The 27,176-nt window shown below is 31.8% G+C and overlaps 3 protein-coding genes and 1 long non-coding RNA gene across 6 annotated transcripts; 1 reads left to right on the forward strand and 3 right to left on the reverse strand.

The window, feature by feature from the left end:
- Positions 1–1,349: 1,349 nt before the first annotated feature.
- LOC107903378 (uncharacterized) lies at positions 1,350–18,230 on the reverse strand. 3 transcript variants are annotated; one of them, XM_041096085.1, is made up of 3 exons: positions 16,455–18,149; positions 16,226–16,382; positions 1,350–1,814 (listed from the first exon to the last, which is right to left on the reverse strand). In XM_041096085.1, exons 1-3 carry the CDS (start codon positions 17,855–17,857, stop codon positions 1,632–1,634), a joined length of 1,743 nt encoding a protein of 580 aa, XP_040952019.1. In that variant the 5' UTR covers positions 17,858–18,149; the 3' UTR covers positions 1,350–1,631. The 3 variants fall into 3 exon arrangements, with proteins under 3 accessions (XP_040952019.1, XP_040952018.1, XP_016684883.2); XM_016829394.2 differs by lacking the exon at positions 1,350–1,814 and adding exons at positions 15,462–15,789; positions 15,908–16,043 and having other exon boundaries at positions 16,176–18,230; XM_041096084.1 differs by having other exon boundaries at positions 1,361–1,814; positions 16,226–18,149.
- On the forward strand, positions 4,733–6,041 carry LOC107903376 (uncharacterized). Its single transcript, XR_001685787.2, has 2 exons — positions 4,733–5,096; positions 5,517–6,041. It is a non-coding gene; the product is annotated as an uncharacterized lncRNA (long non-coding RNA).
- Positions 18,231–20,677: 2,447 nt separating the features above from the next.
- On the reverse strand, positions 20,678–25,348 carry LOC107924223 (CAX-interacting protein 4). The gene is made up of 4 exons (XM_041096086.1): positions 25,084–25,348; positions 24,343–24,865; positions 21,642–23,546; positions 20,678–21,127 (listed from the first exon to the last, which is right to left on the reverse strand). The coding sequence occupies exon 3, from the start codon at positions 23,259–23,261 to the stop codon at positions 22,059–22,061; it is 1,203 nt and encodes a 400-aa protein (XP_040952020.1). The 5' UTR covers positions 23,262–23,546; positions 24,343–24,865; positions 25,084–25,348; the 3' UTR covers positions 20,678–21,127; positions 21,642–22,058.
- Positions 23,314–25,576, reverse strand: LOC107923427 (serine/arginine repetitive matrix protein 2). Its single transcript, XM_041095621.1, has 6 exons — positions 25,509–25,576; positions 25,084–25,308; positions 24,642–24,865; positions 24,343–24,536; positions 23,363–23,546; positions 23,314–23,321 (listed from the first exon to the last, which is right to left on the reverse strand). Exons 1-6 carry the CDS (start codon positions 25,574–25,576, stop codon positions 23,314–23,316), a joined length of 903 nt encoding a protein of 300 aa, XP_040951555.1.
- Between the last annotated feature and the right edge of the window lie 1,600 nt (positions 25,577–27,176).

Here is a 27,176-nt window from a genome sequence, read left to right on the forward strand (position 1 = left end):
TTGACCACGAAAGTAGCCTGCATAATATATACCTTGTGTCTAGAGGATAACTTAATCATTTGATAATAATAGGTATAGAAATTACCCATGATTTTCTATTATTATATAAAAATCATTTTTTAGGGGGAAGTAGGTTGAAATTTATTAAATTATTAGTGAGTTTATATCATTCAACTTTAAGAAAATTATAAAATGATTATGGAATTATTTTAAAGTTTTTCATTTAAGTCACTTAATTATTCAAAAGATTTTTGTTAAAACCATTACTGCATGACTATTTTTGTTTGCATTCCATTGTTAAGTTTCTTTTTTTTTTTTGGTAAAATAATTTTAAACGTCGCGAATAGTAAATCAAAATCTAAACAACATAAAATAGTCACTTTAGAATAAAATTTGTCCTATTTTGGTCCGTCTAGTTCTTTTTACAATTTAATTATTCTAATTCATATAATTAGGTGAAATAATTTAGAAATGGGTGCATTCACTGATTTTCTATCATTCTCGATTTCTATTATTATATATAATTTTTTAAAATATTTTTAAAAAAATAAATAATCAAATTAAGATTAAATTTTTTATTATTCATATAAAAAATCATTTTTTAAAATTGTCCAATAAATGTTGAAAGAGTAAATGATAATTAAATCAAATACTACTTGAAAAGATATCGAAGAGTTAAAATTTAATAACTTTTATTTGAGATTTTATAAAAAATATATTTTTATACGGCAATTTTGAAAGATTTAATACATTTTACTATTACAAAAAAACTCAAAAAATATTTATATAAATAAATCTAAATAAAAAATATTAAGTTTATGATTAAAATTTTAATTTAGATGGCGAGATAGATGTTATAATGCAAAGAACAAAATTTGTAAAGGTCTAATCATGAAATATATATATATAATTTTTTATATAAATTTTTTATTTTTTTGTAATAAATGATTAAAAATTTATAAAAAATAATATATATAAAAATTTTCAATTCAATCTAATCATGAATTCATGTTTTTTATTAAGTGATAAATTTATCCCAAAACATTACAACTCTACATTACAACCCAAGCTGAAAAGTAGGAAGTCCATTCCAGAAATTGGTGGCTTCTAAAACCCATAAATCAATACGGTTGAGAATAATTAAATTAATTAAGATAATTTAAATAAGAAATAATTCAAATCTTACAAACCCAAATAAATCATAGATGAATCCCAAAGTAATATTGAAATCAAATCATAACAAAGTAACAATGAAACCAAATCACACTTAGAATTCAAGCATCCTTTCATCAAAGAAGTAGGAATGAAATGCCAAATCCTTTGTGAACTCCTTTGATCAAATAAATCTTTTGGTGCTTTTCATTTGAATAAAGTACATCTACAACTATGAACGCAATTAGAACTGATGTTGATAATGAAAACAAAATCATGAAATAATAGCAATCAACAACATTGATGATTGAAAAATAATTTTTTAATCATTTAGAGTACTTACCACAAAGCTTTAGGCTTAGTCACCCCTACGACAATTGCAGTGGAAAATATAGCTGCATGTAGACTTTTCACACTTGAGAATTTCTTCTTGGCAAAACTTTCCACAAAGAGAGCATTCAGGGAAGCCTTCGACCTTCCTAAAAAAATTTAAGATCAAGATTATGATTGAAACAATAATAAGGCACCATGCTCCCATCCTTGAGAAATGGAAATTGTCCAAGAACACATTTGGGACGAGCAGAAGTATCACAGATTGAACAAGAATAATACCAAAGGCTTGGATCTCTATATTGCTCACAAATATCACAATAACTTTGCTCCTTATCATCATGATAAGTAAGCTTTAGCTTGTGTTCGTCAATTTTGTGAAGAGCTGAATGTGTTTACCGGACTAATAGTCCAACCGATCAAATCACCAATTCTTGATTCAGTCAATCCAACCAATTTATTTGGTTTGATTAAATAAATGATTAAAAATTTATAAAAGAATAATATATATAAAAATTTAGAACATGCATAATAAAAAAGAACTTAAAAATAATTAAAAAAATTATCATTATTTATAATAATAATTTAATTATTTAAAATATTTAAGTTTTAAAATAGTCCAAAAATTCATTTCAAAATTTCTAAGAAAATACTTAAGTCAAAACCATATTTATTAATATCATGAGCGTCACAACAGTAGTTACTCATCTTATCATTAGTATTCTCTAAAATGATAGACAATTGATTACAGAATGTAGTCAACTCCCTACCACATTCATGTTTTTTATTGAATGATAAATTTATCCAAAAACATTACAAGTCTACATTGTATATAATAAAGTTTGGTATTTATATTCATTTAAATTATCCAACTTGCACGAATCGAGCGAGGATTGTGGCCCCAGTTCACATATACTTAAGATGTTCGCTCAAGGCTCAAGGTGTTCACAAAAGGGAGATCACGTGTTCTACAAGCGACTCAGACTGAAACATGAGCACACTCAAAATGAAGTGGGTATTTCTTGGTTTTGACGAGAATAGGGGAAAATTGTGGTTCAAAGGGATTATCTTTCTGTAATTTTTGTGGTTTATTTCATAAACAGGTGAAGAACTGAAGTGGGTTTCTACTGGTTTTGAAGAGAAAAAAAAGGGGAAAGAATTTTGGGTTCAAAGTGCTGATCTTTGTGTAATTTTGGTTCACATAGGAGCTTTGTTTAGTGCATAAACAAGTCAAGATGGAGGACACTTATATAGGTTTTTCATGGTTTTGAAGAAAAAGGTTCAAGGGACTAATATTGCTGTAATTTTGGTTTACATTGGGGCTTTAGGGTTAGTGCATAAATTTTGTGGTTGGAAGACTTGATTTTCGTTTGAAATGGAAGAAGTGATGGGTGGAAACACCGTTCATCCAAATTCAATCAATAAATCTGAATTTTTGGATGTAAAACCAGTGCGTACCTTGGTTCCTATATTCCCGAAGCCGTTCGAGGGTCCTCCGTTTGTTTGTGTGCCTCCTAATGGCCCTTTCCCGTCTGGGTTTTCCCCATTTTTTCCATTTAGTGGATCAAACCCAAATTCTAACCCTAACCAAAACGATATTGTTGACACCATTTTTCGGATGAAAACGGGGTCGACTTGGGTTTTGAAAAATGAATGGGAGTCGCCACCAATCCTTTTTTATAAGGTGTGATTGGATCACCTCGAAAAGTGGTTGTTTTTAATAAACGGTTTGATTTTATTAAAGCAACGATTTTGGTCCACGAAACTTAGAAAAAAAATAGGTTCGGGAGTCGGTTACGTACGAGGAAGGATTAGCACCCTCGTAACGCCCAAAATTGGTACCTAGTTGATTAGTTAATGTCTTAATGTCGAAAATTGAAATTTGAAGAATTTTAAAAATACGATCCTTGTATTAAAATGTTGAAAATGTTTGAGTAAAGGGGCATATTTCACGTTAATTGAGGAATAGAATCGTATCCAGTAAGTTAGGACACAATGTCTCAAATTCCCGATATGCGAATGAATGCCAAAATTTTACTTATTTAAAAGATTATTTTATTATCTCGGGTTTAGAAAATGAATCATGCCCAGTAAGTTAGGACATGATCTTTTCTTAATTCCCGAGATCGTTTTAAAAACTTGAGTTCGAAAAAATCCGTGTATTTAGATTTATTATGAGAATCGATACCCAATAAGTTAGAGTACGATCCTTTCGAATCTAACACGAAATATTATTATTTTTAAAACAAATCTTGTTATATCGAGTAATATAAAACACGAAAATCGTAGTAAAATGTGAAAGCGAATTACATTGTTGTTATGCGTGGTAAAATCATAATACACACAAAAGTATAAAAATGATACGAGTAATAGCGACAATATAAAATAAAAGTCATGCTTACAATCATATAAAATAACAATGTATATAAACAAATAAATTAAAACATTCATTCAAAATGATAAAGAAAATGAAATAAATAAATAGTAAATACAATTAAATGTAAAGAGATATATATGAACATAAATTAAAATATGTGTGCATATGTATATGTATTTACAAAGGTTAGAGTAAATATCTATTATAAGAAAGGTATGCATAAATATTACGAAACATAAAATATATGTATGTAGATAAAAAAATATGTGCATTATAAAAATAAAATAAGATAATATATAATATACATATTTTAATACGTAAAAAAAGGGGGCATACATACATATATAAAAGAAACCATATAAAACATATAAATATGTATACATATATTCGTAAAAAAAGGGTTATATAGATACACATATAAAGAGGTATTTATATATATTAAATAAGTCTAAAAAGGAAATAATAATAACAATATTATACATGTATGTATATCAAAACTGTCATATAATAATAGTATGATAAGTAAAAATAATATAAATAATAATATTATAAATAATAGTAATAATAAATGATAATACATTAAAATAATAAAAAAATGATGAAAATGTTAAAAAGGGGGCTAAATCGAAGTAAAGTCTAAAATATGGGGCGGAATCGAAATAAAAAAACAAAAAGGGACCAAATTATGTAGCGCGCCGAAAGAGGGGGACCAAAATGGAAATATCCCGAATCCCCAAAACGCTGCGCTTAGATGTGGATTAAAATGAACCAAAAACAAAATTTTGTGGCCAAATCGTAAATATGCAGAAAACTTCCATGAAAGCGCTATAAAATCAGAAGGACTGATTGCGCAAATATTCCATTTGAAGAAAACACGCGGATCCTCCCCTAGGTCGGGTCACCGCGCGGGTCAGGGGCCTCAAAACGGCGCCGTTTAATGAAATTTTAACCCCTCCCCAAAACCTAGTTTCATTTGACCGCAAAAATAAGAAAAAGAAAAGGATCCCTTCCCCTCCCTCATTTCGGTTACTTGAACCTATGCCATCATCGCCGCCTCCATGGCCAGTGGCCGGAGTTGCGTGAGAACAGCCTTTCGGCCTCCCTACCGCGGCGTCCCTGAAGGCTAAGCCTTCTCGACCGCGAGACCAAAAAAGGAAAAAGGATGAACCACCTCTTTTCTGCCCGACTCCGGTGACGGCCAAGGTGGGATCCGGCACCAGCTCGTCGAAGCGGTCAGGTATTTTCCTCTTTCCTTTTTTAATTTCCTTTTTGTTAAAAGAGTACTGGAACAAGTAAAAAGAAAATAAAAAGGAAAATAAAAAAACGAATGGAAAAAGAATTGGAATGAGCCCTTTTTCTTAGATTTTTAGATCTACTTTTGTCCAATTATTCCCTTTTCTTTTCATTTCTGCTTTTGCATGTAAATAATGAACACAAAAAAAATAAAAATAGATTAAAAAGGAGTATAAATGGGTAAATCTAAACCTTTTTTTGATTTCTGTTTTCTTGTTCACCAAATATTCTAGAGGGAGAAAAAAACCTCCTTTTGAATTACATTAGGTTCGGCTTTTATAGCCGATTACGTTGTTTTTCTTTTTTACTGTATTCTACTGTTCTTTTGTCCCTGTTTTCTTCTATCATTTTGTCATGTTTGTAGGTTTTGGGCAAGGTCAACGGGTGTTGGAAGGATAACCCAGACCATTTTGGTGCAAAACCGGTCGTGCTTCGGGCGTCGAGTGCGCTGCGAAGGCACGAGGAGATGTACGGCGCACTGAGGCTGCTGGTTGTGATGCTGAATTGGGCTAGGGTTGTGCCATTTTGGGCCTCTGTTGTGTTTTTATTTGGGCTATGGATTTTGTTTTAATTTTGTTTATTATTTTGTGTTTTGTGGTTAAGGCCAGGGTAAAATTGGGCCCATACAGATATCAATCCAAACTCCTGCCCCGGTTCAGCCATTTACAGTTGAAACTTCCAATGGCCAAAATGTGTCACCAATGGGTACACATGTTAATCGAGGGCAAAAACCGGCTCCTTCGTATCCTGTCAAGAAGAGGGGAAGGGGAAGACTGAGGACTTGGTTTCTTTAGAAACTACAATTGTAACACCCCGACTCGTGTCCGTCGCCGGATTTGAGTTACGAGGCATTACCGACCAAAAATCCAACTCAATTTTTTTTTATAAATTATACCAACTCAACCACGAAAATCTCATTCCATATATATATTTAATCAAATAACCAATTAAAATCAACTTGCATCATTAATCAAATTTTATATACTAACCATATCATTATCATTTACCTAATCAAAATTTAATATCATTCAAATTCTTAAAACATTTCCAAACATATATGATTATATATCATAAATCAAGCATATATCCAAACATTTATTTGTACACATATTTCATTTCAATTTACTAACTATACTACATATTACAACATAGGTAATCTACCCTATCTTCGACAGCCCTTATATGTCAATATGGACAGCATTTTTATACCAAACTAAACAGCAATTTCACACCAAAATTTGGACAGCATATATACAACAATTTAGGCAGCATATATACAACATATTGAGCAGCATTTTTGCACCAAAATTAGACAGCTTATACACAACAAATTGGACAGCAATTACACAACAAATTGAGCAGCATTTTTACACCAAAAATTTGGACAGCTTATATACAACAAATTGGCAGCAAATATACAACAAATTGAGCAGCATTTTTGCACCAAAATTGGACAGCTTATACACAACAAATTGGACAGCAATTACACAACAAATTGAGCAGCATTTTTACACCAAAAATTGGACAGCTTATATAAAACAAATTGGCAGCAAATATACAACAAATTAAGCAGCATTTTTACACCAAAAATTGAGTAGCATTTTTACACCAAAAATTGGACAGCTTATATAAAACAAATTGGCAGCAAATATACAACAAATTGAGCAGCATTTTTACATAAAAAATTGGACAGCTTATATACAACAAATTGGCAGCAAATATACAACAAATTGAGCAGCATATATATACAAGAAATTGTGCAGCATTTAAGCATAAAAATAACATGAACATATACCACATTTTAGACCATTAAAGCATATGCATTAATACCGAATTCAAACCAAAAGAGATAAGCCATTTTTTTTTTTGCATGACTTTTCAATACATATACACATTGGTTCCAAAAATCAATATTTTAACTATGCTATACATGCCATATATTTGAAAACGATTTAGCGAAGTACCAAAAGAAAATATCGATAGTGTGATGAGCTTAGCTGACGATCCCCGAACACGTAGTGATACGAGTCACAAAAGCCCAAATTCTTGAGGGCAAGGCCCAATAAGAAGATTCCAAGCCCAATCAAGAAATCCACCTATACTTAGTTGAAAATCAGGCCAAATTGTTAAAGTGGCCCAAGTTGTAAAGTTTTATTTTTATTTATTTATTTATTTTACTTAGTTTAAATGTTTATCCAAGAGTCCCAAATAAAAGACCCTTGGCCGAATTTCCATATTAAAATAATTAGGAGTTTTTTTTTAGTTTTAGTTTTAGTGTTCTAATTAAATTAGGAAAACATTTGAAAGGCCTATTTATATGGCTTGGCCAACCACCCTACATTACATTACAATTACATTAAAAATTTCAGATTTGATTTGAGTGAAAATTCTCTTTGAGTTCTTCAAGGATTTTCTCTTGAGTTTTCTTTAGAAGTTGTTTTAACAATCTTTTTGATTGTGGGAGCCATCTTCAACCTTCTTCTTGCCATTGATATTCTTTGGAGGGGAGATTAGAGCCGTTTGAAGGGAGTTGTGAGATCTTTCGAGATTTCAAGGCTTCTTAGGACTTATCTTTTAATTTCTTACTGTCAATTCTTTCTTTATTTCTATTTGTGCTGAATCATTATCTAATCTATTTTCTGTTCTTATTGTGTTTTCAGCCTTTTTCTATCTTAAGGAATCAGCCCAAAAATCCCCAATTTCTAGGGTTTTTCCATACTCTTTTTGGGTGAAATTAGATTGTCGAAATTTGGGAAAAACTATCTTGGTGTTCAATTGGGCAGAATCACAATCTCCTTGAGGGTTTCAAGAACCCTAACACTTATTTCTATTCTCAATTTGATTCTTTGCTGATTTGGGGATTTTATTTCAGATCTGGAAATTCAAAGTTCTAATCTTTTAATTTTTCTGTTTCGTTTCAGATCTAATTGTTTAGGGTTTTCGTAGGAGTTTCTCGTGACTTGGCAACTCGATCTTGGTCCGCGCGCAACCCCGTATCATTTGGTATCAGATTTTGGGCGTTTTGGGTGTTCTTGGTTGATTTCTAAACTGATCTCTATTTTTTAAAGCATAAACGGCAGTTTTACCCAGAAAAATTGTTCAAAAAAATTCATTTGAGTGGGTAAACGTTGTCCGATTGATCTGAAATTTTACATACATGTTTTTGGCACTGTGATTGAATATAAAAAAATTATTCCCGCAAAAAAATCAGTCAAAAAAGTCAAAAAAATCAAAAAATATGAAATTCAATAAAAATTTAAAAAAAGATTTAGCGGGTTGAATTTGGTGCCCAAAATTTCCAGATAAAAAATTCAATATATAAGGACACTCCAGATTTAATTTCGTAATTTTTGGAGATCGGGAACACCTCGAACGAAGTTGTCAAGTTACTCCGCAGTTTTTCGGGTTTTCTGTTTTCAGCAATTTTTATTGATTCTTAGCTGTAGGTTTTCATTTGTTTCCCTTTATTCTTCCTTTACGTTATCTAACACCTTCTTGTTTCTTGTGTTAGTAGGATTTAAACGTGTGCACAACTTCTTCCTCGGTGCAACAAGAATCAATTGGTGTCTCGTCAGTTTTTGGCATCCTAGTGCAAATTAGGATTCTTTGGTAGTTTGGTTCACACTCTCTAATTGGTTGATATAAACTCTGATAAAGAACTCACAAGATTGAATTCGACCTCATTGAGAATTTGATTTTTTCTTTTTGAGTGATTAACGGTGAGGTTTGATAACTTTTATTTTTGAGTGTTGAGTGTTTTGCAGGTTTTAAAAAAAAATGTCTACAGGTGATAATACTAGTGACATATTTAAAAAATTCCAACAACAGTTGGACGAACAGGCTGTTGCACTTCGAGCGTTGACTGCTACTATCAATGAGGTGCGGTTGAATCAAGAGCCTCAATATCGAGATCAAATTAAAGACGATGTGGATAACCAGCCTCCTGCTCATAGGCGCGCTCCTCGGCGTGTCCCTAGAACTGATTATGATCTTCATGATCATGGACAACCCTCTTTGGCAAAACCAAAGAGCGAGCAGCAACGAGAACATCTCTTTCATACTCGCTGCCATGTACAAGGTAAGCTTTGTAGAGTTATTATTGATGGTGAAAGTTGCTCGAACGTAGCCAGCACGACGATGGTGGAAAAGCTTTGCTTAACCACTACCAAGCATCCACGACCTTATCAACTACAAGGGCTTAGCAACGAAAGCCAATTTAAGGTCACTCAACAAGTGCGCATCGCCTTTTCTATCGGTAAATATCAAGACGAAGTCGTGTGCGACGTAGTACCTATTCAAGCCTGCCATTTATTGCTAGGAGAACCATGGCAACTGGATCGAAAAGTCACTCACGATGGTCGTACCAATAGGTATTCCTTCAAGCATCAAGGAAAGAAACTTACCTTAGTGCCGCTCACTCCGGAACAAGTCCATGAGGACCAAATCAAACTGAGAAATTCTGTTAAAACAAGTGAGGAAAAAGAAAAAAGAATGAAAAAGAGCAAAAAGAGATTGAGAGTGAAAAGGAATGTGAAACAGAAAAGAAATTTGAAAAAGAAGTTGAAGAAAGAAGAGAAAATGAGTTAGAAAAAGAAACAAAAGAAAAAGACGAGGAAAGGCTAGTGAGGAATGTTTCCACTAACCAAGATATGAATTTTTCTTGTGTTGCTACTTTTCAGGTTCTTGAAAGATCGAAAGATAACTTTCAACTTCAATACCTCTCAAATGAAAGACGCTTTCATACGATCAACTTAGGCAAAGATGAAATCACACTACATGATCCCGAAGGTAAGCGAGGTAAGGAAATTTTAGAAACCGAGTCCAGTGCAGATTTGAAAATTATTGATAAAACTTTTGGTGACTTAGTTCTTAAAAGATCCCCTCATTTTGATCCGATTAATTGTTACTCTTCGATTGTGGTTGATAAAGTCATTACGAAAAGAAGCGTGATTTGTTATTCTCTTGATTTACCTTGTGTAAAATCCTCGAATTCGTCCAAATCTGTTTTGGAGAATAAGGTAACGAAATTTTCCAAATTTGTTTTCAATTTATATTCGTGCCTTAAACAGTTTATGTGGTTGTACATGAAGTTTGAGTTCCATTTGACAAAGGTTAACTCAACAACGGAGATTCGACTACACTATGCCCCCGATGAGCGAAGGTTTGTTTTAAATGAAAAAGGTAAAATCGACCCTTATTCTTCTGCTTATCGAGGTAAGATGCTTGAAACCTTTGAAACACTTTTGTACTCCTCGAATAGTGATAAAGATCATGTTGATGAACACTTAGATCGAAACGTGCTTGACTGTCCTATTTTATTTATTGATGATCTATCTGTTTTGATGGTTGATAAAAAGATTCTTGTTTTTGATAATGCATGTGTGAGTGAATCTATAGACCGTCGATTAATGCATGGTATGATTATGCAACTCTGTGAACCATGTGAATCTTTTCAAATACCTACTTGTGACGATTATGTTTACCATTTGATTTATTACTCGCAATTTATTCATGGTTTGTGGGAACAATGTGAGACGACTGAATGCCTTAAAACATGTCCATCTTTGTTTCAAATATTTGACGAGGCAGTGGTGAGTAAATTAGATTGTTTGCATGGTAATCTGAATCTGTCCATTCACTTGCGTTATACCTGTTCTATTATGCATATAATTGGACTACAAGCTTGTTTGTGTTGCTATTTACTATTTCATGGCTATTCTTTTCAGTGGACTCAATTGCCATTACTCCCGTTCGATAGAGGAAAGTCGAGTTCATTTGATTTTTCAGATTCGAGGACGAATCTTTTTGAGGAAGGGGGGAATGATACGAGTCACAAAAGCCCAAATTCTTGAGGGCAAGGCCCAATAAGAAGATTCCAAGCCCAATCAAGAAATCCACCCATACTTAGTTGAAAATCAGGCCAAATTGTTAAAGTGGCCCAAGTTGTAAAGTTTTATTTTTATTTATTTATTTATTTTACTTAGTTTAAATGTTTATCCAAGAGTCCCAAATAAAAGACCCTTGGCCGAATTTCCATATTAAAATAATTAGGAGTTTTTTTTAGTTTTAGTTTTAGTGTTCTAATTAAATTAGGAAAACATTTGAAAGGCCTATTTATATGGCTTGGCCAACCACCCTACATTACATTACAATTACATTAAAAATTTCAGATTTGATTTGAGTGAAAATTCTCTTTGAGTTCTTCAAGGATTTTCTCTTGAGTTTTCTTTAGAAGTTGTTTTAACAATCTTTTTGATTGTGGGAGCCATCTTCAACCTTCTTCTTGCCATTGATATTCTTTGGAGGGGAGATTAGAGCCGTTTGAAGGGAGTTGTGAGATCTTTCGAGATTTCAAGGCTTCTCAGGACTTATCTTTTAATTTCTTACTGTCAATTCTTTCTTTATTTCTATTTGTGCTGAATCATTATCTAATCTATTTTCTGTTCTTATTGTGTTTTCAGCCTTTTTCTATCTTAAGGAATCAGCCCAAAAATCCCCAATTTCTAGGGTTTTTCCATACTCTTTTTGGGTGAAATTAGATTGTCGAAATTTGGGAAAAACTATCTTGGTGTTCAATTGGGCAGAATCACAATCTCCTTGAGGGTTTCAAGAACCCTAACACTTATTTCTATTCTCAATTTGATTCTTTGCTGATTTGGGGATTTTATTTCAGATCTGGAAATTCAAAGTTCTAATCTTTTAATTTTTCTGTTTCGTTTCAGATCTAATTGTTTAGGGTTTTCGTAGGAGTTTCTCGTGACTTGGCAACTCGATCTTGGTCCGCGCGCAACCCCGTATCACGTAGCGTTCACCAAAATCTATACATCAAAACAATTATCCAACACATTGTAAGCTAATTTAGCTTAGTAAGTTATAAGCAAATAAACACTACTATTTAACCCGATATCTCAAATAATATTCAACAAATCCATACTACTAAATCATCTTACCTTTAGTTTACCATATCATAAGATAATTATTCACTTATTACTATGATTTAACTAAAATCAATATAATTACACAACCATAAACATTTCTTCAAATTTAAACACAAGGCCAAATACATTATGCATTTCCTCATCATGTAATATAAAGAATCATCTTATATATATATATATGATTCCAAATAAAATCACCACATAGGTTTAATACCTACCAAGCTTAACCTTATATACAACCATAATGGTTATTACTCAAGAATTCCAAGTATTTACTCATTTTCTAATCATGATTTCTCAATAAGACAAAATACTCAATGCTAATAGTTATTTGAAAATATTTAATAAGTTCGCACACTTAGTGCTCAATAATCAAACTCGCACACTTAGTGCTTTTCCATTAAACTCGCACACTTAGTGCTTTACAATTAAACTTGCACACTTAGTGTCGAAAGTCAACAACTCAGTACATCTTATTTCAATAATTTTATCACTACATGTATATATATATCATTTAATTCAGCGTAATTACATAAATACCAAGCTGATTTAAAACGATACGAATATATATATGCTTAATAACTTACCTCAGATGTCGTCGACTAATAGATCGGCTACACAACTACTTTCGATTTCCCCTGATCTAAATCTGATTTCTTGGTTTCTTGATCTAAACATATTCAAATAAATCTCATTTAAACATATTTTCATTCAATTTAGTCTAAGAACACATAAATGGGCAAATTACATTTTTACCCCTAATATTTCACATTTTCACAATTTAGCCCTTTTGCTCAAAACACAAAATACACAAAATTTGACTACACTCCTTAAGGACCTAATATTCCTAGTGTCCATACAAGCCCAAAAATTTCATTTATTTCACATTTTAATCCTTCAAAATTTTATTTTTTACAATTTAACCTAATTACTCAAATTCATCAAAAATTCAAAGACAAAACATGTTAATCTTTCACGTATCTTTCATATTTCATCATCAACTATCACAAAGCTTAAGAATTCATCAATGGCATTTCTCAAAATCATCAACAATTCACAAAATTAAGACATGAGTTTTGAAGTATTCAAAGCAACGATCTCAAAAACGTAAAAATTATCAAAAACCGAACAAAAACTAACCTTGAATTAAGCTTCAAAATGGCCGAATATTTGAAGCTTTCAAACTTTTTCTTTTCTTTTCTGCTTTCAGTGAAAAAGATGAAGTGGGTTTTAAATGTTTTGTTTTATTATAACATATATTATTATATTATTATTATTTTAACTTTTATTATAAATATATATATCACATATTATCATGATGCCATCCACTACCTACTACCTATTACTATTGGCTAAATTGCAACATAAGGCCTCCAACTTATAAAGACAACAACAATTAGGCACTTTCATATTTAACCACGAAATTTTTATTTTACGTGATTAAACCCTTTTCTCAAATTAAACACTCAAACAATAAAATTAATTCACGAAACTTTTACACATGCAAATTCACACATAATAAACACAAAATAAAATATTTAAATATTTTTCAGACTCGGATGTGTGGTCCCGAAATTACTGTTCCGATTAGGGTCAACAATCGGGCTGTTACAACAATCGGTTAGTTTCAATCCTGGAATTAGTTTGTCTGAACAACAAATATGTTAACATAGAATAAGTAGAAAAATGTGCTTTTGAGGTTTGATGCTAGTAGGAGAAAAGCTTAGCCGAATGGAAGAGGCGAACGAGTCAAATTTCGGCATTGTTTAACATACAGAGTTGAAAGCTGACAACATGAGAATTCGGGCTGTTTGATGTTGGAACCGGTGACAATCGTTATCTTCCAAATGGAGTTGTGCTTGGTGAGGTTATATTCTCAGTTTAGTAAGGGTGTGATTTAGAGGGAATAGCTAGTAGCTTTAAGCATTTGTATTCTGAGAGCAAGTAGATTTTTATGTATTTAGAGAGTCGTCGGATTATTGTATCTTTTCATTGAAGACGTGTGGGATCTTTGCTTATCTTTGTGTATTCATGCAACTCTCTGTGTAATCATATGTTAAATGTTAGTAGCTTTGTATTAGGGAGTGAGAGTCAAATATTTGATATGTTGAATATGAATATGTTTCGCTCATCATGTTCTTAAGTTATGTGATTGTATTCTTATATTCATGTCTGAGTGTTCGAATATGAGTAGTTTACGATCGTCGGATATGACTAGACAAGAGATCAAAATGAGAGAACTTGACTAACAGTGTCAAAATATATGGTATTTTACTTTTGCCAGTTTAAACTATTTGCTATTCAAGTTTTTATTCTCATACTTAAAATTTATTGATTTATTTATTTTTATTGTATTATATATATATATCCAACCAGGGATGTGGGGTTGAAATAAGAAATAAGAATATGTCAAAATAATTGGTAGTGAACCTTGATATGATCAAGAATCACACCTTTGAACTTTAGTTGGCATTGTATTCCTATATGATTTTATTGTATGTATTTCTACTGACATGCTTTTAATATATATATATGAATTATAATGATAGATTTGATGAAATCAAGAATTGGTGATTGATTTGATCCAATTTTAAACAATTTTAAACGTCACAAATAGTAAATCAAAATCTAAATAACGTAAAATAGTCACTTTAGAATAAAATTTGTCCTATTTTGGTCGCTCTAGTTCTTTTTACAATTTAATTATTCTAATTCATATAATTAGGTGAAACAATTATTGCCGTTAAATTTTTCATATTTAATTTAGAAATGGGTGCATTCATTGATTTTCTATCATTCTCGATTTCTATTATTATATATAATTTTTTAAAATATTTTTTTAAAAAATAAATAATCAAATTAAGATTAAATTTTTTATTATTCATATAAAAAATCATTTTTTAAAATTGTCCAATAAATGTTGAAAGAGTAAATGATAATTAAATCAAATACTACTTGAAAAGATATCGAAGAATTAAAATTTAATAGCTTTTATTTGAGATTTTATAAAAAAAAAATATTTTTATACGGCAATTTTGAAAGATTTAATACATTTTACTATTACAAAAAAAACTCAAAAAAATTTATATAAATAAATCTAAATAAAAAATATTAAGTTTTTTATTAAAAATTTAATTTAGATGGCGAGATAGATGTTATAATGCAAAGAACAAAATTTGTAAAGGTCTAATCATGAAAAATATATAAAAAACTTTTTATATAATTTTTTTATTTTTTGTAATAAATGATTAAAAATTTATAAAAAATAATATATATAAAAAATTTTCAATTCAATCTAATCATGAATTCATGTTTTTTATTAAGTGATAAATTTATCCCAAAACATTACAACTCTACATTACAACCCAAGCTGAAAAGTAGGGAGTCCATTCCACAAATTGGTGGCTTCTAAAACCCATAAATCAATACTGTTGAGAATAATTAAATTAATTAAGATAATTTAAATAAGAAATAATTCAAATCTTACAAACCCAAACAAATCATAGATGAATCCCAAAGTAATATTGAAATCAAATCATACAAACCCAAATCGATCTTAAACATAGTAACAATGAAACCAAATCACACTTAAAATTCGAGCATCCTTTCATCAAAGAAGTAGGAATGAAATGTCAAATCCTTTGTGAACTCCTTTGATCAAATAAATCCTTTGGTGCTTTTCATTTTAATAAATCACATCTACAAACCATGAACACAATTAGAACTGATGTTGATAATGAAATCAAAATCATGAAATAATAGCAATCAACAACATTGATGATTGAAAAATAATTTTTTAATCATTTAGGGTACTTACCACAAAGCTTTAGGCTTAGTGTCTCCAATGGCATTTGTAGTGGACAATATAGTTGCATGTAGACTCTTCACACTTGAGAATTTCTTCTTGGCAAAGCTTACCACAATAAGAGCATTCAGGGTAGCCCTCGACCTTCCTAAAAAATTTAAGATTACAATAATGTTTGTGACAACAAGAAGGCACTATGATCCCATCATTTACAAATGGAAATTGTCCAAGAACACATTCGATATGAGCAGAAGTATCACAGATTGAACAAGAATAATACCATAGGCTTGGATCTCTATATTGCTCACAAATATCACAATAACTTTGCTCCTTATCATCATGATAAGTAAGCTTTAGCTTGTGTTCATCAATTTTGTGAAGAGCTGAATGTGGTAATGTTAAGCATCCAAAATCCAAAGCAAATCTGCACTTCCCACATCTGAATGCACCACGCCGATTCGTCTCGCCACAACCATTGCATTTTCCCCTGTATTTGAAATCAAAAAAGAGAAAGTGTTGGTGTCCTTCACATTCAATGATATCAGCAACTTTAGCACACCTTAAGCACATGTCCCAATCTTCGTTAATATCATAGAAGAAACCACTAGAATATTGACTGCAAAAGTCACATTTCTTGAAGCTGTCGAAATTGAGGGTGGCATTGCTTTGACGAAACCAATGTTGCTTGATTCTTGGCAATTCAGCACAGGTTTTATGAAGAAAAAAGGGGCATTCTGAACAATAATAGAAAATATTTGAGATAGGTAGCATGCACCCATCACATTTTCTATCAATTTCCTCCTCCATCTTGTCTGCTAACACCAAGCAATGTTGATGACTCAAATGTTGAATCTTTGTAGCTTCCCTAGCTTCATTCACCTCAATAACACGAATGGTGGAAGATTGCATAGATTTTTCATAAAGCTCCTCACATTGCTTTTCATCCTCAATTACCTCGTACAAGTCTCCATCCTCTAAGACACAATTCACATGGACAACGTAATTGCAACCTAGCTTCCCACAAGAGTAACTCCCACGCTCTAGTCTCACTTCTTTGAAACAAATCTTGCAATCTTGCTTTGTAAGCTCTTGTGTTTGAAGAAAATATTTGTGAAAAATGCAGTGAGCATGTCGAGAAAATTTGATAATGCGTGGGAGCGAAATGCATTTCTTATGGACTACAATGTAACATTTCAAATAGATATAAGAAATATAATTTCCCTCGGTATCACATGCATCACAAATGAATGAACCTTGTCTCCAAAGCAAGGAGAATGGATGTTGATGGCTTCTTTTTTCTTCAATAACGGACCTCAACAAAGCACATTCAAGGTTGATGTTAAAATGGCAAAGAGAACAGCCATAAAAGGCTCCAGAATGTCCCTTTTGGCATAGGTTGCAAGAATTATAACTGTCACTGTAATTAAGAAGCAGAGGGTGTATGTGATGGGAAGGGTGATTAATTTTAGTGGGTAACTCATCAAGGCATTTCTTGTGAATGATGAATGATGGACAGTCAGGACAAAGATATATATCATCTGTCAATGGTTCATGACACCAGCAGCAGTTCAATCTTTTGAGTACATCTATGGCCATGGGACTTTCTATGAAGGTCAATGGATGTTGGTGGATGTCATGTTCGGACAGTTGGCTAAACTTAAATGAAGAAGATAATTGAGCACATTTGATGTCAATGGAAAAATGACACCAATCACATTTATAAAAAAAACATGTTACGTTTTTCCTTGCATAATGCACAACCATATACCCTGCTAAAAGGATATGGTCTTTGTCTAAGTAAAGAACCAAAGGGTGAGCACTCAGGATGGAGAGGGTGATTAGGAAGTGAAAGGGGTGCCTCTGCACATTGCTTGTGAAGGTGATAATTGCAATGAATACAAGTGAAGCATGGAGCTGAAAGCAGTTCCCCACATCCATCGCAGTGGGCTTTGAGACCTTCATTGCTTTGCTCTGCCACTAACACCAAGGGATGCTCCATATGAAAAGGATGCCAAGTCTGTTGCACCAAGGGATGTCGCCGATGAAAACGATGGGTAATCTGTTGGACCGACTTGTGGTGATTCTCATTCTCATTCTCGTTCTCCATCTCCATTAATTAGTGTGGTTGTGAGAAATGAAAGAGATGAAGGAGATGATAGGAATGAAAGAAAGGCAGAGGATGAAGAAAGGAAAGAGAGAAAAAGAGAAGGGTAGAAAGAGGTAGGAAGAAAAGAAAGAAAAGGAGGGTGAAGAAGGTGGAAGGCATTGCAATTCATATTTAATAAAAAAGAAAAGATGCCAACTATCTTCTCTTTCATATTTAATATTGTAACTCATCATTTCTTCTTCTTCTTTTCCAAATTTAAAAAAAAAAGTATAAGGGCTTAAAGAAAGTATAAATTTTTTTTATTTATAAATTTGGTGACTACTTTGACTATTTGTGGGTTTAAGATTACTTAATCATTCCATAAATACATGAATATTTTTATTTTTTGTAATTTATATATAAATTTATGTCTTCTTAATATTTATTAAAAAATTTCAATTTTTAATAATTTTATAATTTATTCCATTTATAGTGTTTTTAATTTGTAGATATTTATATGATTTTTAATATCAAATGTCCTATTCCATGGCACAAACTTGACGTGCCACGTGGTCAAATAGCCTCTAAATATAGCTATCGTTACTCTTTTAATAGTTGACTATTAACTTTAACAATCAAATGGTTTAATAAATCAAAATTTTAACGTTCAAAGGCTTAATTGAATGCAAATATATATATATAAAGACTTGATTATCTTTTGAAAAAATTTAGAGGCTTTTAAAGACCCTTTACCCGTAGTCTTTACATCATAATTAAAAATTTTTAATACATCAAAGGTATGATATACGCAAAGAATTTGACATCAATTCAACAAAGTAAAAAAATTCTTAAAAGAAAAGATAATAAATACAAAGTAAAATTTATATGTTATAAAAAAAGATCCTAACAAAGTAAAGCATTTCTATAAGAATAATACTTTGCTTTCTTTATTAAAGTAAAAATTGTTCCTTTCTTTTATTTGTAAGCTAGGTAACTACTTTGATTTTTTACGGGTTTAAGATTATTTAATCATCTAATTGGCTCAAAGAAAAAAAATAATTATGAGAAGGATTTAATTGATTTTCTTGTTATTCTACTAATCTCATCCACGAATACATTTTATGCATACTTATCAATAAGGAAGGAAAAATTAAGAGATATTACCATCACCATACGATTTTTTTAATAACTTCACTATTATAAAACAAAGGTTAAAATCCTTGAAAACATCAACATTTATTTTTATAAAAGTAGATTGAAAATTTATGAACTTTAATTCTTATTTAATAAATATATTTTTATTTGTAAAAAAATTACGAATTAATTCCATATGATGGATTAATTAAATTAGAGTTAATTGTAGGAAGTAAGGTATATAGGAAAGTCGCATATTTGAGACTTTTAAAAAGAAAAAATTAAAGTATTGTGCTTTGCTTCACTGTAAGCACAAAGAATGTTAGTTTTGGTAACTATTTTGTAAATTTTATTAACAATTTTAATATAATTTTTCATGATTTCATAATTTTTATTTTTTTGTTATTTTAATAATTATTAATGTTTTCTTTTGGAAATTTTTAATAATTTATATATTTTATTTCATTTATAATATGTTTTTATCTATATATATATATTTACTTTTATATCATAGTTAAAAAGAAGTAATGCATCAAACATACGATATATTTAAAGAAATTGATCCGAAAACATATCAATTAAAAAAACACGAAATTTCATGAAAGAAGAGACAATTAAATAAAAAAGTAAAAAATTATTCTTTTCTTTTATTTGCAAATTAGGTTATTCATGGAAAAAGGAATTTTGATGCTCGTATGATATAAATGTAGGAAGTAAGGTATATGCCAAAGTGACTTATTTTGAGATGTTGATGCATCCAAAGCTTATCACTTTAATAAAAAAAATTAAAATTAAAATTAAAGTATTGTGTAAGCACAAAGATTGTTAGTTTTGGTAATTAAAGGGGAGGACTACCAAACTTAATTACATAATCATTAATCTTCTAAAGAGTAAGAAATGAAGAATTAAGAAATGATTATAAAATTTAAAGACATACATGTCATTTTTGTAATTTTCTTATATCAAATTTCATAATTTATTTATTAATAAATTAAATCTCTATTGATTATATGATTAATATATGGATTTAGTAAGTTAAAATAACAATATAAATCGAATATTTCAAATTTAAATATATTTCTTAAAATTAGTATTTATTTTTAGTAAAGAATTACAATTAGTTATTTAAGTATACCATACTAACAAGTGTAGGGTGTAATGATAATATACATCGCACTCTTAAACAAAGAACGTAAGTTTAAACATTGAAAACGATATTCTTGAGAAAGATAATCATGAACTCAAAAAATAAATAATAAAACAAACGTAAAAACAAATAATAAAAATGTCATTGTTTATAATAACTTAGTTATATTAAAATACTTAAGATTTAATAATTTAAAACTTTTACGTTTTTAATAATTTTTACATTTTTAAGATCGTTGCTTCGTGTTCTAGCTAGCTCATACCATAATTTTTGAATTGATTGATGAATTTGTGAATTGCCATTGATGATAGCTTGATGTTTTTGAATGTTGATGATGGAAAATGAATAATTGTTGATAGATTATTATGTTTTCTAAAGTAATTCTTGACAAAAAAAAAGTCAAATAGGGATTAAATTGTAATTAATAGTTTACTAAAATATCATACCAACAAATGTTAGTGTACAACACATACCCGAACACAATATCGAGAGGGGTACAAGAATGACCCTCTAAGAACCTTCCAATTTAAAGCTTCAAGCTAATCCTTTTGGACCATACTGAGGGGAAGAAGAAACTACGTCTCACTACTTGCTTAATGGGCATTAAAGAAGAAATAGTTTGGACATGCAACCAAAAAGCCATTATAAATACTACTACTTCCTCCAAACATCCACATGGCTTATTCATTAGTCAGAATATGAAAAACTCCCTTACCAAGTACCAACGGAAATGAAAGAAGGAAGATGAGGAAACAAAACACACGCACAAAAAGAACATTCAATTTCCACAACATTCAGAAAAAAGGACACCTGCCTTCGAAAAGCCTGGAGACAATTTGAAGTGGTTCCATTTCATACTTGCAGCCTTCACAGATGAAGAAGAAAGGAAAAATAAAACAAAGTCAGCTCCCAATATGCATCATCAGGAAGGCAAAAACAAAAATGAAAACAAAGAATCAACACAAGTTTTCTTAAGGCAAGCTACAGCAGAGCCCTTAATCATCAGTCGAACCACCCAACCCCTTAGGGAAGCCGTTGCACATGCTTTAGGTTCTTAAGCGCACTTCTTTTTAAGCAAAAGGCGCCAAAAAAGATTGTCCCATGTCTAATATCAATAAGTGAACAAAGAAAAAAGGATAACATAGCCTATCAACAACTTTTTTGTTGAACATCAAGTATCGAGATAATAATCGAAAATCCCTTATTTCGTCATCAACGGAGCAACCAACGTATAACCAAGAAAATTCAAATTGCCAAGAGAAGTAAAAGATAATATACTTGAGTCAACAATACTAAGAAACAGAATTTGTCAAAGATTTTCATCGCAAATGCAACTCAAAACTAACAGATAGTAAAATATAACATGTTTTACAACTCACCAGTCCGCTGCCACAAACATCAATGTCGGTCATCTCTACCCGATCTTCTGTCACTAGACCGAGTATCATTATATGCCATTTTCTCAGAATGATCCGATTGTCCATCCCACACATGACCTTTGTTCCCTCGATCATCTTCCTCCCCTTTTCTGTGCCTACAGCTTCCATGGTGCTCCTCATCCCTTCCACGACTTCTATATTTATGGTCAATCTCATCTCTTTCTTGTTCTCTCCCTCGAGGTTCCTCTTCATCCCTACCACGCTTCTGTCCACCTCTCCGGTCATCATAATCCTGATCATCTCTCATAGATCCACTATCTGGTTTGGTGATCTTACTTTGAAGTCTGCCATCTTGTCTACCATTATTACAGTCAATCTCTCCTCCAGACCTAACTGACCTAGAATAATCATCCCTTTTCAGCTCATCTTTCTCCCACCTAGAATATTCATCCCTCTTCTGATCATCTTTTCCCCATCTAGAGTATTCATCCTTATTCCGGTCACCCATCCCCCACCTAGAATATTCATCCTTATTCCGGTCATCTTTCCCCCACCTAGAATATTCATCCTATTCTGATCATCATTCTCCCCATAAGCTTTGGCATTTGATTCAGAATCAAGCTTAGCATCCTTTGGATTATCCCTGCTGCGCTCCAATTCACTTCCTAAGTTTCTACTTCTTGACTTCAATTCTGGCTGCTCGTCATGATTTTCATCATCAAGCTTCCTCTTGCCTTTCATCATTTCTCTATTGCTCTCTGATTTCTGCAATCTCTCTAATCTATCATCCTCATTTAAGGTCCTTCCCCTTCTATCATCATTCTTGGCTGCATAAGATGGAGAGTCTTTTTCTTCTTGATACCGACAACTACCTCTAACACCATGACTGTCATGATCACCTCTATGTCCTCTTCTGTCTTTGTCAGCAGCATTCTTCTTTTCAATGGTTTGACGCTTTACATCGGTGCTGTCAGAGTCACTAGAACTTGCATCACTATCATCTGTCAAAGAGCCCGATCCCCTTCTACCCACCCTTTCTCTAGCTTCTGTAGCCTTGCCAATTTTCCTGCCATATGATGAATTGGAATCTTCATCATCAGAATCACGTCTTCTACCTCTTCTCCTATCCTTTTCTACCATTACATCACTTGTATTAGAATCACTGTCATCTCCTTTATCATACCTATGACCACGTTTCTTTACTATTTCCTTTTTATGATCTCTTGCTCTGTCTACTTCGGAATCCGAGCCACTATCACTGCCTCTCCTCTGGCTCCCAGTCAACTCGATCTTCCCTTTCTGAACTTCACCTCTCTTCTTTTTCCTATCAACATCAGAATCAGAGTCATCCTCACCGGAGTCATTCCTACGACGACCTTTCTTAACCATTTCCTTCATACGACCTCTCGCTCTGTCAGTATCAGAATCAGATTCACTACCCATGTCCCTCTCTCTCCTCTGGCTCCCAGTCAACTCAATCTTTCCTTTTTGAACTTCACCTCTCTTCTTTTGCCTCCCACCATCAGAATCAAAGTTGTCCTCACTGGAGTTGTGCCCATGAACCATTTCTTTTCTATGACCTCTTGCTCTGTCAGCATCAGAATCAGATTCACTACCCATGTCCCTCTCTCTCCTCTGGCTCCTAGTTGACTCAATCTTCCGTTTTTGAACTTCACCTCTCTTCTTTTGCCTCCCACCATCAGAATCAGAGTCACCCTCACTGGAGTCATGCCCTTGACGACCTTCCTTAATCAATTCCTTTTTACGCCCTCTCGCTCTGTCAGCATTAGAATCAGATTCACTACCCTCAAACTTTTGCTTTTGAACTTCACCTCTATTCTTTTCCCTCCCACCAACAGTTTCAGAGTCATCCTCGCTAGAGTCATGTCTACGTCGTTGTTGTGCCTGCAAGATTTAAGGAAATCAAATAATTTTTAAATACAAATGACAGGGTAACAAAACGTCATACAGATCGGTAATAACTCACAATCATCTATCAGACCACTGAATTAGCTCTCAATTAGCTCACCACAATGTCATAAATGCAGGGGGGAGTAATAGCCTCACAATGGCTAGAAAACAGGTAAAAAAGAGTACTTCCTGTTATAACCTAAGATCAGCATAGACATTTCCAATCATATACATGTTGGTTCTGCTGGAACTTTTCCAATGAACTTTTAAGCTCCAACGTTGTTAGGGAAGGAGAAAAAGAGAAGGAAAAGTGGGATGAGGACGGTTGGTAGCTTTGCAAAATGCCCCTTAATTTAACAACAATAACAGATTTTCAATCTTACTTCTTGAATGATTCATGAGGGAGTTCCAAAAACCAAGAGGTCAGTGTATTAACATTAAACATAAATCTACACTATGTGATTAAATGACAGCATAGCTTTCAGTAAGTTCAGGTCAAAATCTTACATGGAAGCAGCTATCCAGTCAATCAATTTTGATGAAAATTAAAATATCACAATCCTCTAATTTATTCTTTAATATATAAGAATCTCGTCCTTGGTGAAAAAAATTTCCTGAATGCACATTATGATGTGCAATGCTTTACCTAATTAACTAGTTTATCAAGATTCACGCAAATTAGTATAGTCACCACTAGATTGCATTCTGCAGGACACATTCACCAGAAACGCAGAAGGCTATGGCAAAATTTAAGCTTGGAACTAGGATCCAAATTAAATATAATTGTCACCTGTCGATCATCAACATCCAAACCAGCAGCACCAAGCTTCGACCGATCAGATGGTCTGCGTCTATCATGCTTCTTCGCTGATATTTTTAGCTTCCTGCCACCGGCATAGTCATCAGAATCACTACTTTCACCATCATAACCCTTACGGCTCTTCTTCTTGCGAGTAGCTTTCTTCGAATGCTCTAAACTGCTATCTGTATCAGTATCATCTGTATCCGAGTCATGATTCCTGGACCTCTTTTGCTCCTTTTTCTTTTTCCGGTTTCGTGACTCATCAATTTCATCTTCAACTACTTAACCTTTTTCCTTGTCTGCTTTTGCCTTAGGATCATCCACATCCATGGCTGCAGAAACAGGTGGATCTCTATCCAAAAAGGAATGTTCACGCTCATCGATATTCTTTCGACGATTTGGCAGAGGAGGAAGCCCAGATTCAGAAGCTCCAACCCCGAGAGCAGCCCTAAAGGTCTCCATCTGCTTCTCCTTCCTTGCAGCAACTTGGTGGGTCTGTGTATCCGAAACCCTTACCACCAAAACATGAATGAATCAATAAATAATAAAAGAACATAAATCATTCATTATTAATCAAAGTAATTTTAAAAAAAAATAAACTATTAATCCACTTGGTGAGCCTGCGTAACCGAAAACCAAAAACTCCGTAACATGAACTAATCAATAAATAAACAACCAAAAAATCCATAATCACTAAATTTAAAAACAAAATAAAAGACAAGAAATTACTTTTGCTGGCGAGTAGGGATTGGTATAACTTCTCCTTTTTCTTCGTCTTTCTCTTGTTGAGCATCTTCGAGAGCCTTCCTAGCTTCAACAAGCTTATCAGCGATCTCAGATTCAATGTAACCTTGTTCAGCGAGTTTATCTTCCAAAATCACGAGCTTGAGCTCAATCTGACGCTTGCGATCATGCTCGAGGATTTCCTTGTTAGGTTTCCTTGTTAGCTCAATGCTGATGTGCCACTTGGTTAAAACAACATCTAAAAATAGCTAGATGACCATTAACTTTAACAATTAAATAGTTTAATAAATCAAAATTTTAGTAACACAATTTTAATAGTTTATATTTTTATAATTTTTAATTTAAAAGTATAAATTTACTTACTAATTAAAATTTTAAAAATTTTAAGGAGCTTAAATGAAGAGTTTTACATTTTAGCAAGGGCCGCTGCTCCTGTCAACCTTCTAATCACGCTCTTAATCTGCTCTAAATTTGCCATAATCAGAAATTAGAATATCTAGATTCAAATGTTATTGGAATCTATAGTTTCCCTACAATGTCATAAAGTCTAATCAAGCTTCTTAAAATTAATATTTTTTTAGTATAGAATTACATTGTACTCTTAAGCGAAGAATATAAATTTAGATTTTAAAAATTATTGAGAGAAACAATCATAAACAAACAATAAAATAAACTTGAAAACAAATAAATTATTAATCCAAAAATTCATAAAGTTTTCCAAGAAAATATGTAACTACTTTATATATTTTAGAAAACACTCAAAATCATATTTATTATTCTAATATTAACTATACTTAAAATTATTATTCTATAACTCTTACAATAATAAGAAAAGTAACATAATGTAAACTTTATGTTTTGAAGCCTAATTATTTTAAAATTTGTTAAAAATTTCTCATTTCATTTTTTAAATTCCTTTTAAGAAATTAAAGTATTTATCACCGACGACACAATAGTAATTAATTGCGTTCTCCAAATAAATAAACGATTGACCATGAAATATAATTTATTCTCATAAACAAGATAGAACCCTTGACCGTATTCTTATTTTATTATTAAATAATAATAAAAAATAACGAAATGAAATTTCAAAATTATATTTTAATTAGACTTCAATGCAAGATCAATTTTGCGTTGGCACAATGGTATTAAAAGTAAGCTAAAAAGCCTTTATCTTTGCATGCTGGTGCTAGGGGTGTTATGAAATTAACCCATACATGTTATGATTATATAAAGTATTTTAGGTAAGGACCATAATTGAAATATTCGATTCTTATGATTTTTATCTTTCAAATTGATACATAAATTTTTTTATGTTTTGTGAAAATAGGATTTCTGAAAAATTAATTATGTATAATTTAGGATCATTACTTTAATATATAACGTCTGCACATTAATCTTAATTTCTAATCAACTCATCGTCAATTAGAAATTAGTTATTAAAGTATCTATACTTATTTGATTCATACTTTATCTGATAACTGAAGCACAATAAATTTTAATTATATTAAATTACATTAATTTTTTTAATAATAATTAATAACATGTTTAATTACTTTTACTATGAAAAATAACTTTTGAGTTCGACAAAAACGATACTACATAGAGCCTTAATTCTAGTTGATAGCTAGTAATACATTTATTAGTTTGAATAGGTGACAAACAGCGAACTCGTGGAACATTTCTCGAGTGGCTCTGTTGCATCTGTATCAGCCATGTAATGAGTTCTGCCAGTGGAAAGTGACACTAGTGGAAGCGTGAGGCAGCATCATTTTGTGTTCTGATTGCTTTGAAGCCTGATTATTCATACAAATTGTTTGATAAATTGTTCTGTTTTTGGAATTGAATGCATATTGGTTTTGTATATTCATTGCCATCTATGCATGTCTCTTGATTTACTATATTCTGAATCATGTTTGAGTTATGATGGTGACATGCTATCATTTTGAATGGTGTGTATGTTGTTAATTGGACCATGCATTTTACTTGTCATATACCATCATATCATTACTGTAAACATTGAATTACCCAAGTTGCTTTTGATGTAATTTCCTTGGAGATTTATTGATTTTCATATA

Source organism: Gossypium hirsutum, chromosome D06 (assembly GCF_007990345.1).
Source record: "Gossypium hirsutum isolate 1008001.06 chromosome D06, Gossypium_hirsutum_v2.1, whole genome shotgun sequence".
Taxonomy (NCBI): domain Eukaryota; kingdom Viridiplantae; phylum Streptophyta; class Magnoliopsida; order Malvales; family Malvaceae; genus Gossypium; species Gossypium hirsutum.